The sequence below is a fragment of the Bidens hawaiensis genome, unplaced genomic scaffold (genome assembly GCF_021521415.1).
Source record: "Bidens hawaiensis isolate Kalapana, Puna unplaced genomic scaffold, B.hawaiensis_p1.1 tig00027319_1, whole genome shotgun sequence".
In the NCBI taxonomy this organism is placed as follows: Eukaryota; Viridiplantae; Streptophyta; class Magnoliopsida; order Asterales; family Asteraceae; genus Bidens; species Bidens hawaiensis.
This window is the reverse complement of record NW_027494416.1, coordinates 118,323-131,157: the sequence shown is the minus strand read 5'-3', so window position 1 is coordinate 131,157 and position 12,835 is coordinate 118,323. Positions and strand designations below refer to the sequence as shown.

Genomic DNA, 12,835 nt, shown 5'->3' with positions numbered 1-12,835 from the left:
CTTTTCCGCATGAGTCTTTGGGCTTCGGCGCAAGACATAAGTTTAAGACCGCGGGAGGGTTTTTCGCCGTAAATATGAAGATCACCATTTTCTCGAGGTATGCGAATCATCTTCTTGGCGCAAATAACTTCGGCGCGATTATGCGAGAGCCAGTCCATACCAATGATAACATCAAAGCTTCCAAGAGGCATAGGGATGAGGTCGATTAGAAAATCGTTTTCGTTAAGGTTAAGTGTGCAATCTTTAATCACCGAGTTAATTAAAACAGTTTCACCGTTAGCCAATTCAACTGAAAAATCTTCTTTTAAATCGTTGCGCGGTCGCGCAAGCTTCTGCTCGAAGGCGCGAGAGATAAAACTTCGATCGGCGCCAGTATCAAAAAGTACAGAAGCATAAAATCCGTTAAGCAAAAATGTACCATTAACTACGTCATTAATCGCTTGCGCTTGGTGCGCGGTTATGTTAAAAGCTCGTCCGCGTGTCACTTGGTTCGAAATCTGGTTCACCGGATTCGCTTGTGTGATCTGAACTTGTAGCCTTGGGCACGCGTTCCGGAAATGACTGGGATCACCGCAGTTAAAGCACGATCTGGGTCGTGGGTTTTGGTAGGTTAGTTGTGGATTCTGCGGGTAGACTGGTGGTGTTTGCGCAATTGGGTTGGCGGGAAGGACTCTACAGTTCTCAGCAGTGTGACCAGTACGGCCACATCGGGTACAAAGTCGACACGGGGTTTGGGTTGGGTGGTGAAATCTACAGGTTGGGCAAAAGGGATGGTTTCCTGTGTAAGGTTTCTTAGTTGGCGGGGCAGGGAGTGCTGGATTGGTTAAGGCATAGTTGTGGACTACAGGAGGTGTTGGGTAGGCTGACAGAGGGTTAGGCGCGTAAACTGGGGGTTGGTAGATGGGTTGCTGGACAATGGGCGGGTTGGTAAGCGCATAGGCCTTGCGCCTGCGCTTGAGGTTGTTACGGTTTGAGGGTTCTGGTTTGGTTTCTGTTGGTTCAGGGGCAGTCTTGGTGAGTTTGGTCTTCTCAGTTCCCCGCAGGAACAGGGTTCCTGCTCTGACATGGTTGTCGCTGAGCACAGCGGCCAACTCGATGGCGTCAGAGAGGGTAACTGGGTTTCTGGCCCATACAGAATCTTGAATTTCCTTGGGGAGACCCCCAAGGAATTTCTCGATTGCTCGGCGTGAAGGGGTAACAAGGTGAGGGACCAGTAAGCTTAGCTCGTGGAAGCGCGTCGCGTACTCGCGCGCTTCGCCACTGTATTGCTTCAAGTTCCAGAATTCTTCCTCCAGGCGCTTAACTTCGTTGGGAGGGCAGAATTCTCGCGTAAGAATTTCCTTGAATTCCTCCCATGTCATGCTAGAAGCAGCCTCTGCGCCACGCGCATGAGCTACTCCATTCCACCATGTAAGCGCTCTGGATTCCAGGACACTGGAAGCATATAGGGTTCGTCTGTCTGAGGGGCATTGGGTGTGGAGGAAAGTGTTTTCTATCTTCTCGAGCCATTGGAGCATCACGGTGGCTCCTCCAATACCTGTGAACTTTGGAGGGTTACCCGCGTTAAAGGATTTAATGTTGTAACCAGAGGTGTTGGTATTGTTTTGGCTCAAGGCTTGGGCTATCGCGGCGGCCATTTCCTGGGAACGTTGCTGTCTACGCATGCGCGAGGCTTCTCTTCTCTGAAATCGGCGAGATAGCGGAGGCATTCTATAAAAGTTTTAATTTTAGTTAACATCTTGGTTTTTATCGCAAAGTTTTAATCTTATAAAGCTTGGTTTCACGGAGTTAGATGCTATCAAAAGTTAAAGTAAAATAAATGACCCTAATTGCAGACTTAATAAAGGTAACAAATTCGAATCAGAAATCGACAATTCATGTATCACCATGACTTTCCGAATTCCCAATTTAAAATATACGAGTAAACGAGTATTGGAGGTTGACGATTCATGTATCACCATGACTTTCCAATCTTCAATATAAAATATACAAGAAAATGAGTATTGGAGGTTGACAATTCATGTATCACCATGACTTTTCAAGTCTCCAACCTCAGAACATAATCGTAAATGGAAATTGAAAATCAACTATTCATGTATCACCATGACTTTTCGGATTTTCAAATCCAACAAACGAATATGTAAGTAAAATCAATAAAAATCGAAATTCAACAAAAATCGAAATATCGCGAAATAAAACATAAAATCATATACTGCGCAAGCGCGAGCATATTCACAAATAACGAGTAATTAACAATAAGCGCGCAAACATGAGATTTCTCTCATGCGCGAGAAGGGACTCTTAGGTATTCTAGGCCGTTACGTCTAACCACCTATCCTAAAGTCAACGAGCTCTGATACCAATCTGTAACACCCCGACCAAAGGCGGATTATACATCGGGGCGCCACATATTGTTTCATTACTCGTGACACTATTGGGTGTCAATATTTAATAAATACGTTCATTCGCGCACGCGCAAAGTAGACATAAGATAACATAAATCATCATAAATCAATATATTATAAATCATAATAATAAAACAGCAATAACTTGTCTTGATACATTTTAATCTAGGTCCAAAATAAAAAAAAACTTCCTAGGTGTCCACAAGCTCCAAAACAGCTACTGCAAACCTGAACATGTGTTAAAATAAACGTCAAACACTTGCGTGTTGGTGAGAAATCAAGTTTAATACAATACATAGATAACAATAAAATCTGCGCGCAACATGTGTATGTCTGGTTTTCAACAAGGGTGTAATCTGATCGGGACCAACTCTAAGATTCATAAGACTGCCAGTGCTCACAATTGAGCTCACAAACAAGACGAACTGTGCATGTGTAAACAAAAGAGAAAATCATAAACGATAGTTCTCCCGTGTTCATCTAATGGTACCATGAAAACTGCGGAATAGACCGACAAGACGGTTAATGATCCACACATACAAATAAACAGCCAAGTCTACGTCCTCAACACATGGGATACTGCGCGACTAAAGTTCATAAACAAGTTTAAGACTCTAAGTTTGTATGAACACATGAACATCCCAAAACATTAAAAGCAAAAAGGGATTAGGTACGAGATTACTCACATGATAAACGATGCGGTGTAAGATAAAGCAAGAACCAACTTTAAACAAGCACAAGTTAACCTATAAATAAAATTATTGTTTTAATGATTTGTTTCAAGTCTTGATTATAAGTTAGCATAATTAATAAGTAAATTATTATATATAATATATATTACCGGAAAAGCAGGGCAGAACAGGGAGGAAGACGGAGGCAGAGAGGAAGACGGCAGAGAGAGCAAGGAGCAAGAGAACAGGAGAGATTAAGTGTTTGTGTGTGATGTGTTATGAAAATATTATTATTATTTATAGGAAAACCCTAGGAGACATAATCCCTAGAAAAGGGGAAAAGATCTTAAAAAGCAAAAGATTCCAAAAGCAAAAGATATGGAAAGATATGGCAGCTGCAGAGGCAAGATAAAGCTGTCAGGGAACAGTAAAAAAAGCATGGGCGGGTAGATAAAGGTACAGGTCAAGCATGGCAAAAGCAGATCTCAAAAGATTATGTCAGTCACTTTATCTGTCAACCAATGGGGTTGGTGCGCATGCTGCGCCGAAAGTAACTTTTCAGACATAAAGCAGATTAGGTCAACAGCTCAAAAGATAAGACAACTCAAAAGCAACGGCTAGCTTAAACAGAAGAAAACTCAAAGGGTTTGACGCGAGAAGGCTGACACAGAAGGTCAAGAGAGCGCGAGCGCGAAGGCAGACAGAACTAACCTTAACGCGTCGCGGAAAGAACTACCATTTCTAAGCGCGCCGCGGGAAGAATCACATTTCTTAGCGCGACGCGGGAGGAACTAAAATTCCTAGCGCGCCGCGGGAAGAACTATAATTCTTCGCGCGTCGAGGGATGAACTACGATTCTTAGCGCGCTGCGAGAAGAACTACAAATCCTTAGCGCGTCGGGGGAAGAACTACCGTTCTTAGAGCGCTGCGAGAAGAATTACAATTCTTAGCGCGCTGTGAGAAGAGTTCGTCTCGCGTATCGCTGAAACAGGTGGTCTTTACGCAGGATTCCTTGTAAGGGGTCTGGCGCGTAGAGCTGCGCAGACAACCTTAGGCGGGAAGGAACAAAGGACAAGCAAAGAGTTAGAAGAAAAAGAGGGAAACAAGGCGTAAGGGCGGGACGGCGACAAGAGGGAAAAGAAGGCGGAAAGAGAGAAGGAGAGGGACGGGACGGCGGAAAGAAAGAGAGAGAAAGAGGCGGAAGGAAAAGTATATTATTATTATTAAAAATAAAGTATAAGTATAAATAAATATTAAATCATAAAAGAAAGAGATCGGGTCAGAGAAACGGATACCTGGGTCGGGTCGGATCGGGGCAGATGTCACACAAAAGACGTTAATTTTCATAATGAATGAACATGAACATGAACAAGAACTATGAAGAGAGTCATGACATCTTAACTGATATCTTACAAGAAGACGTTAATTTTCTTAACCGACATCTTACAACATTTGTATTAGTGTTCGTGTACAATCTTTTGCTCAGTTAAAGTTAAGCGAACGAACATGGATAAGCACCGATTGTGGTTGTTCTGTTTTTTCACTCTAGATGTTCTTGTTTGTTGCTCAATCTTTATTGCACTTTTAAGATTGTGCCTTTAGTTGATATCAGACCGACATCTTACAACCTTAATTTGGTGTGTTTTTATTATTTGAAGGTGGATGCTGTTGTATACCTAGTGGATGCTTACGACAAAGAACGATTTGCGGAGTCAAAAAAAGAACTAGACGCGTTGCTGTCAGATGAATCATTGGCGACCGTGCCATTCTTGATTTTAGGCAACAAGATTGACATCCCGTATGCAGCTTCGGAAGACGAGTTGCTTTATCACATGGGGCTGACCGGGTTGACCTACAGGTAAAGGCAAGGTGAATTTGGAGAACTCGGGTGTTAGGCCGATTGAGGTATTCATGTGTAGCATTGTCAGGAAAATGGGTTATGGTGAAGGTTTTAAGTGGGTTTCTCAGTACATCAAGTAGGAAATAAAAATATATATATATGTATGTGTGTATACATATATGTATTATGTTATGGTTTGTGGGTTATCAACTGCTTGGTAAGAGATTGCTAGTGATTTTAGTTTGTTTTTTAATGTCTACTTTTGGGTTGCAAGTGATTGTGCTTTGTAAGTCGAGAGTGATGTTTTCAATTGGATTGTTGTTTGATTACATGAACGAATACGGGTCGGTTTCCATTTCCAACATCACCACCACCAATACCATCATCATGGTCTTGTTCATAAAAGTGGAGATATCCTTTGGATCTATGAATAAGGTGTTGATGATGATGATGAACTGCAGTTGATCGCAGCCTCAAGAATAGCAATGAAGGTGATGAACAGAAGTTTGTAGCCTGATATTGAACAGGTTCATGCAGCAAGTTCATCAGGTTGATTGGTGACCACGAGTGTATTGGTATTATGTACCGTTTGGTTCGACGAATATGAAATCCAGAAGTTTTCATCAGTAATTGTGTTTGGCAAGTTTTTGTTGGGGTTGGAGTTGGAAGCTAAATCAACTAGCTACCCTTCAATAACCTAATAGAATATTCAAATTCCTAACTAATTCACTTTAGCATATTCCAACTAAAACTGACCATCTTCTTTGGCTAAAGATTAAATCTTGCGAATTGAATCCCCCTCAACTGAATTGAAAACCTTCGAACCTAATCTAGATCCCAACTAACCCTTCTTGGTCACAGGTTCCCAACAAATCCATAACCATATCTTGGTTGATGTTAATCAAATTGAGGATGATAGACCAAATCCAGAAGGGAAAGATGAAAATTGTTGAGAGGGGGTGGAGATGAACCGAATCCAGATGCATCTCTTGAAATGGTTTGGCCGACTAGAACAAAGGCAATGCTTGTGGATTGGAGAGAGTTCAGTCACCACAGTGAAGAAATTTGTCTTTATGGGGAACACACACTTTGCGTCTTTCGCAAACAAATTTGATTTCATGGGACATTGATGAATACTCTAGGAAGTTTGATACATATGAACTGAGGTGGGGATGTTTAGGGGGTGGGGATATGGTCATCTTCCAAGTTTCATCATTTTGTCACTTCTAGCAAACCACCATCATAGTCCATCTTTCTTTCAACCCAATAAATACCATCATTCAACACTATTCTACCTTTTTAAAGTTCATTAATTTTTTAAACAAATACTAATTTTACTAGTTTTAAAGAAATTACCTATATATAAAAATAAAAAAATTGTAAATAATGAATTATTTTATTGATAATAGAAAAATACATAAGAAAAAAAAATATATATCATCTGGGTGTTACTTGTCTGGCTTTTGAATTGTCTCATTTGTTTTAAATCCTTTCGCCTTGAATTTTGTTAGTGGTAGGAGCGATAGGGTGGTAACCAAGTATCTCATGAAATGATATTCAACCCAACGCCAGAATGAAATTGTCTTTTGCATTTCGTCACGATCTTCTGGCTAGTCGTCCAAGCACGTGCTAAGGCTAAGGTAATGGGGCTTGGTTGAGCCCAAAGTGATCCAATCAAAACACGACACGTAGGCGATGACATGACCCTGGATCAAGCCCCTCAACCAAGCCCCAGAGGCCCAGAGGGTGTAGTGGTTCAGGTGATCAGGGGCTTGATCCAGTTTTTAATTTATTTTTTATTTTTTGTTATGCACACAATTATAAATTAAAATACTTCATTAAAAAGGAAAATATAAACATAAATTTAAAATACATAAAAATAGCGTTTTTATTTTTTTTTCTGCCAATTTCTTCCGAATAAGATCTTTTTCTTCCTCCATTATCGCTTGGTCGGATAGCGGTAGGTGGCTAAGTCTTTTGCTAGAAATGCCAAACTCTTGAACCGATTTTTTGTATGTCGAGCTTCACCAATGGAGATGAGGGTACTTGACAATTCGTTAAATTTTATATCGAGCTTCACCAATCCCGCTTCTCCGGTTTTCTTCTCCTTACCTTTTTGGGATTGTTCTGCGGGTTTAGTCGACTCCGGTTGTGTGTTGATATTACCATAACTCGAGCCCGACATGGTTTTAAATTTGAGAAACTTAGAGAGGTTTTTTAAAATTATTAGAGAGAAATGTAGTGAGAATGGTATGTTATGGTATCTTAGTTCTTTTAAATAAAAAAAGGATCCAGTTACAACAAAGAGACAGGTAAGCTGGCAACAAGTTGCGCCGCCACCCCCTTTTGAATGGCAAAACGAATCCTACTGAAAACATAGTTATCGTTCTTCGGCGTCGTTGAGTTACTGTGCACGACCCGCTGAACTCTTTTTAAAAACGTAGCAGCATCAGGAGCGAGAGACCCAAATGTATCAAAAGCAAAAGAGATGAACGCATGTTGATTCCCGCCCTGTTTAACACATCAAAAAGGACATCCCTGACCAAATCATGTCTATATTTAAACCCCGAGAGTTCTTTGCAGTGAACCGCGTGTTCACCAAAATTATCTAAACAAACTTTATGACAGACCAGACATGGCTCATTAACTGGGAACATGGGGATCATTAAACGAATATTTAAGAATGACTCGGTACTCCACTGCTGACATGTGCTGGCCTAACCCTTCGATGGGAGTGACAGTCAAAATAAGGTAGTTATTTATTGTGGGTTTGAATTAAAATAAAAAATCACATTTAAAGCCACCAACGACTATTTTTTAAAAATTTAACTAGCCAACGGCTAGTTTTGCCCCGCGGTCCCGGCCACGGGACTCGTCCGCGCCCCTAACTACTTGATGGGTGTAGTGGTGTTCGTGAGCCACCTCACCCGCCACCTGAACTGCGCCCTTCCTTCACCCCCCATTACCCACGGCCTAACACCTCTTCCTTGAAATTTCAAGGTTATGGGGCAGCGAGACGTGAAGGCTCTAGCACGAGTGGATTGTTGTGTGGATCCATCTTTTCGTAAAGTTTTGGTGCTCAATATGTACAAAAAATGTTGTTATTTATGGATTGAAATACATATAAATACTTTAGATTTAAAAAAAGAAACCATTTAGCAACAATCAGGAGATCGTTAAACAGCGGCACCACGATAGGCGATCCACCCCTACACAACGCTGGTGTTAGCCGTACTGAGAGATGGGGCGTGGTGTTCCCACACGACACGGGGCGCTATATTGCTATCTAAGCATGCTCTCTCTCTCCGTGTGGGTACGCCCTTTATTCTAAGGGGCAATTTTGTTCAACTACCATTTGTATTTACGTATGTGCAAACAAAACATAATCTTTTTCTTTCACCGGAATAAATTCCAATTCTATCATTCAATTTTCATTTGAAAAATATTATTTTTAACCCAGCCTTTGGGTTTCTTGATCTTAGTCGGGCAAATAATGTTGATGGGTTAATTTTTGTGTTTTTAATCGAAATGGTAAGTTTGCCACTTTACCTTCAAAATCTTTTAAACCTCTTCTTAGGGTCAAAGTGTCAGAAAATACCAAACACGTTGCAAGTTATGACCAAACATATAATTTCTTAAAAATAACAAACTCAGCTACCTATCTTTGGTCTTGAATTTAAATTTGAATTTATTCTCAAAATAATGAATCACGTAATCATGCTCTGCCCTGCAGCCTTGTTAACATTACTTTCCATCATCAACAATCTAATCTTCTCAACTTCATCCCACTTCCCTTTTTCCGCATACATATTCGATAACAGCACGTAATTACCCGAATTCCATGGCTCCAACCTTATAACCTCTTTAACCGCCACTTCCCCAATCTCCATATCACCATGTTTACAACACGAACCAAGTAACGCACCCCACAATGCGGCATTAGGCTTCATTGGCATCGACTTTATCAACTCATACGCCTCTTTCACCAGCCCACCGCGCCCCAAAAGATCAACCATGCACCCATAATGCTCGAGCCGTGGCTTGATTTGATGTTCTGAAACCATAGAAGAAAACAAGCCCTTTCCTTTTTGAATCAAGCCCGAATGCACACAACAGGTTAACGCACCAACAAATGTGGACTCGTTTGGATTCAACTCGTTGTTTATCATCTCATCAAACAAACCTAAACCCTTTTCTACTTCCCCATTGAAAGCCAAACCAGATATCATTGCATTCCAAGAAACCACATTCTTTAATGGCATGCCATTGAAAACCATGAAAGCTGCATCGAGAAATCCACGTTTACAGTAGAAATCCACAAGCGCGTTTCCAACAGAAACGTGTTTTTCATAAAGTTTACTTGATTTGGTATACGAATGGATCCGTTGCCCGATATCATCTTCTCCCAAACGAGCACAAACCGGAAGCATCGTCACCACCGTGGCCTCATCGGGTTCGAAACCGTTGTCACACATTTCATGAAAAACTTTCAAAGCTTCACGCTCATACCCAGCTTTCGACAAGCCGGATAACATTGTATTCCACGAAACCACACTACGCTCTCGCATTTGATTAAAGAGGGCATAACCCATGTGTACATTTCCTGTTTTACAATACCCTCGAATCATTAAGTTCCAAACGATAACATTTGTTTCAGGCATTTCATCGAACAGCTTCCGTGCATCAACCATTTCCGCACAGTTCACATACAATTCAAGTATTCCAATTCTTACAGCACTAAACCAATGAAACCCAAGTGACAGAAGCTGCCCATGAAGCGTTTTCCCAAACCTAAGATCCCAAAGACTGGAGCAACACTTGAGGACAGGAGCAAAAGTGAACTCGTCTGGCCAAATGTTGCGTTTCCTCATGGCGTGAAACAAGTGAAGTGGGAGTTGAGAAGGGGGTGATAAGGAGTAGCCTTTGATGATGGAGTTGAAGAGGAGGATGTTCGGGTGGTGGGTTTGGAGGAATATGAGGTGGGCGTATGGCATTTGGTTGAGTGAGCCGCATGCGGAGACCAAGTGGGAGAGGATGAGGTTGGATTGGTGGAGGTGGTGCCGGAAGATGTGGGCGTGGATTTCGGTGATACGGGTACGGTTACGGTGTCGATGGAGGTGATGGAGGATTCTTCGTTCGATGCCTCTGGCTGTGCCGCCTCTGCTCATTTTCATTATACTACGGCTTCCATAGTTGTAGTAGCTAATATAATACCTTGTATCGAGTTGTCGAACTCGATTTTGAATGGGATGTCACTTTGAAATGAGTTGTGTCTTATTGATGTTTCAAACAGACGAGTTGTGGCGGGGACACCGGTTGGTATTGAGTTGCTCCGTTACATCAGCATCAAAATTACAATCTTGTGAACAATTTTAAAAGTCTTACATCAAAAGTGTAAATGTATGAAACTTAAACGGCTGAAGTATACTGAAGAGAAATAACCTCGGTGACTAATGTTGAAAATTTTAAAAGTTTTCAACTTTGTTTTTAAATGTCTTGGCGGTTAGAGAGGAAAGTTTTAAACTTTCCACTTTGCCATTAATTTGTAATCACTAGCTTATATCTTGTATGACGCACCGGTTATATATATATATATATATATATATGTATATGTATATGTATATGTATATGTATATGTATATGTATGTGTAGGGAAATGATCATGAAATAACTTTTTTTTAAAGAGATAACTGAATAACTAATAATAAAGTATTTTTAATTTAATTAAAAAAATATTTTTATTTTTTTTCTTTCCTTCTTTTTATATGTTGTTATTTTTCACAAAAAAAAAAAATTAAAAAAACTCGTTGTTAACGCATATATACATTGACTTTTTTTATAATGCATATGTGTAATATTGTGAAGTTTGATATTTGAGATAGTGTTTAATAATATATATATAGTTGTTTGTATTGTAATTTGCAATAGTGTTATATTATATACAAAAATAAAAAAATCGATATAATGCATATGTGCATTAGTGTTGTATTACAAATATGCGATAATGTGTTTTGCATACAATTATTAGTGTTTTATTTGCATATATTTTCAATAGTGTGTATTATATAATGCATTTGTGTTGTATTATATGTAATAAAACACTATTTTATATATGCAATACACATTAATGCACATATGATTACATCAACATGTTTTTTTAGAAACAATATTATATTATTAGGAGGAAAGAAAAAAAATCGCAAAATATTATTTTTAAAAAAGTTAAAAATAATTCTTTAGTAGTTCTCTAGTTCTCTCTTTAAAAATAGTTCTCTCTAGATCTCACCCATAAATATATATATATATATATATATATATATATATATATATATATATTAAACATATTAATAACTATGATCTACGGAACTTAAAAAAACAAAATTAACATGTAACCAAGTAAGTTAAATTCAAATGTTTGGGCACATGTTGATTCCATTTTCCATTTTATATGTTTCAAATTACTATGGTGTTCACTAAATATAAGTCCACGTTGGCATGACTGTTGTTTCGAGAAATCAAACAGTATTAGACAAGAACAAACAAACATAAAACAAAAATTATGAAGGCCACTAGATGTATTTGGCAGAATCAACTACAAATAGTAAGATGCTAAAACAAGAAATAACAAAATATCATTAAACTCAAGATTTCCATTGCATTAATTGATTAATTAGTAGGTACTAGGAAATATTAGGGTTTGAAGAAAGTCGGCTCTAAATACAAAGTGCTCAGGTCTAGGTTAGGTCAGGTATTCAGAGATGTCTCATCAACGTGACATATCATTCTATTTATAGGTCCACCTGACATTCCTTCTAGAAACCCTAATGATTAGCTACAATAAAATAAAATACAAGTGTAAAAGGTTCTTTGAGCAGATTTCTTCATGATGGCATGGCTCTTGATGACATTGTAATCTTCGAGTGTGCTCGGGACTTTACTTCGAGCAAACCAGCACTTAGAATATTTGAAAGGTTCAAATATTCCTCTCAAGCAAGCTTCATCTTCACAAGCACACCAAACTTTGCTCAGATGTGCTTCTACGAGCAAGAAAGTTCTTGCTCGAATCACTTCAGTCTTCAATTAGGATTATTTGAGAAAACCAAGTATACTTGGGGTACTGTAGGCATACTCAAGATTGAATCATGCTAGGAGTAACATTCAGAATTTTGTTCACAAACTCCCTACCAGCATGCTCTGTGATTCTTCTTTATTATAAACCTTGCTCGACCCACTAAGATACTCGGGAACTTAGTTAAGCAAAGTTTCTTCAAGGGTTTTGCTCGGTAGAAAACCATGCTTGATACAAGAACCATCCTTGTTTGACGAAGTGTAAATTGCTCGAACATAGCACTTAGAAGATACTTGAAGATTATCTTGCTTGGATAAGGATATCTTGGTCGAGGAATGTTTTTTCATGCTCAAATTGCATTAGCTTGCTCGAATTCCATACTTAGCCAAATCTGAAAGGTTGAGAAGATTTCAATCATTCCATTTGACCAAATAATCTCACCATAAATTGAAACAAGCTCAGATGAAACAAAACACATCAAGATTACATACACTTGTCAAAACACACATCAAATCCTTAAAAATGGTAAATTACATTATTTAAAAAAGAAATGATTACATAGTTTAAATTCTGCCACAAGGGCATTACACATCAAAATAGAAATAAAAATTACATCAAAAGAAAATTACAAAAGACTACAAGCTACAAACTTCAAAGATCATCTATGTCTAGTCTCTTTCTAAAGTTCTCTTCTCATTATAACACTTTGTTAACTCTGCCAGCTGTTGCTCTTTGTTGAAACATGCTCAATTAAGTATACCAATAATTTGTGAGAGGTAGTTCCAAGTTAGCAATGTCCCATAGATCATTTATATGCATATATTGTAGATAATTGTCTTCTTTAATTACA

At 39.0% G+C, this 12,835-nt stretch overlaps 1 protein-coding gene across 1 annotated transcript; it reads right to left on the bottom strand.

Moving 5' to 3' along the window:
- Window positions 1–8,427: 8,427 nt before the first annotated feature.
- On the bottom strand, window positions 8,428–10,103 carry LOC143575230 (pentatricopeptide repeat-containing protein At1g09190-like). Its single transcript, XM_077059656.1, has one exon. The coding sequence runs from the start codon at window positions 10,088–10,090 to the stop codon at window positions 8,624–8,626; it is 1,467 nt and encodes a 488-aa protein (XP_076915771.1). The 5' UTR covers window positions 10,091–10,103; the 3' UTR covers window positions 8,428–8,623.
- Window positions 10,104–12,835: the final 2,732 nt, after the last annotated feature.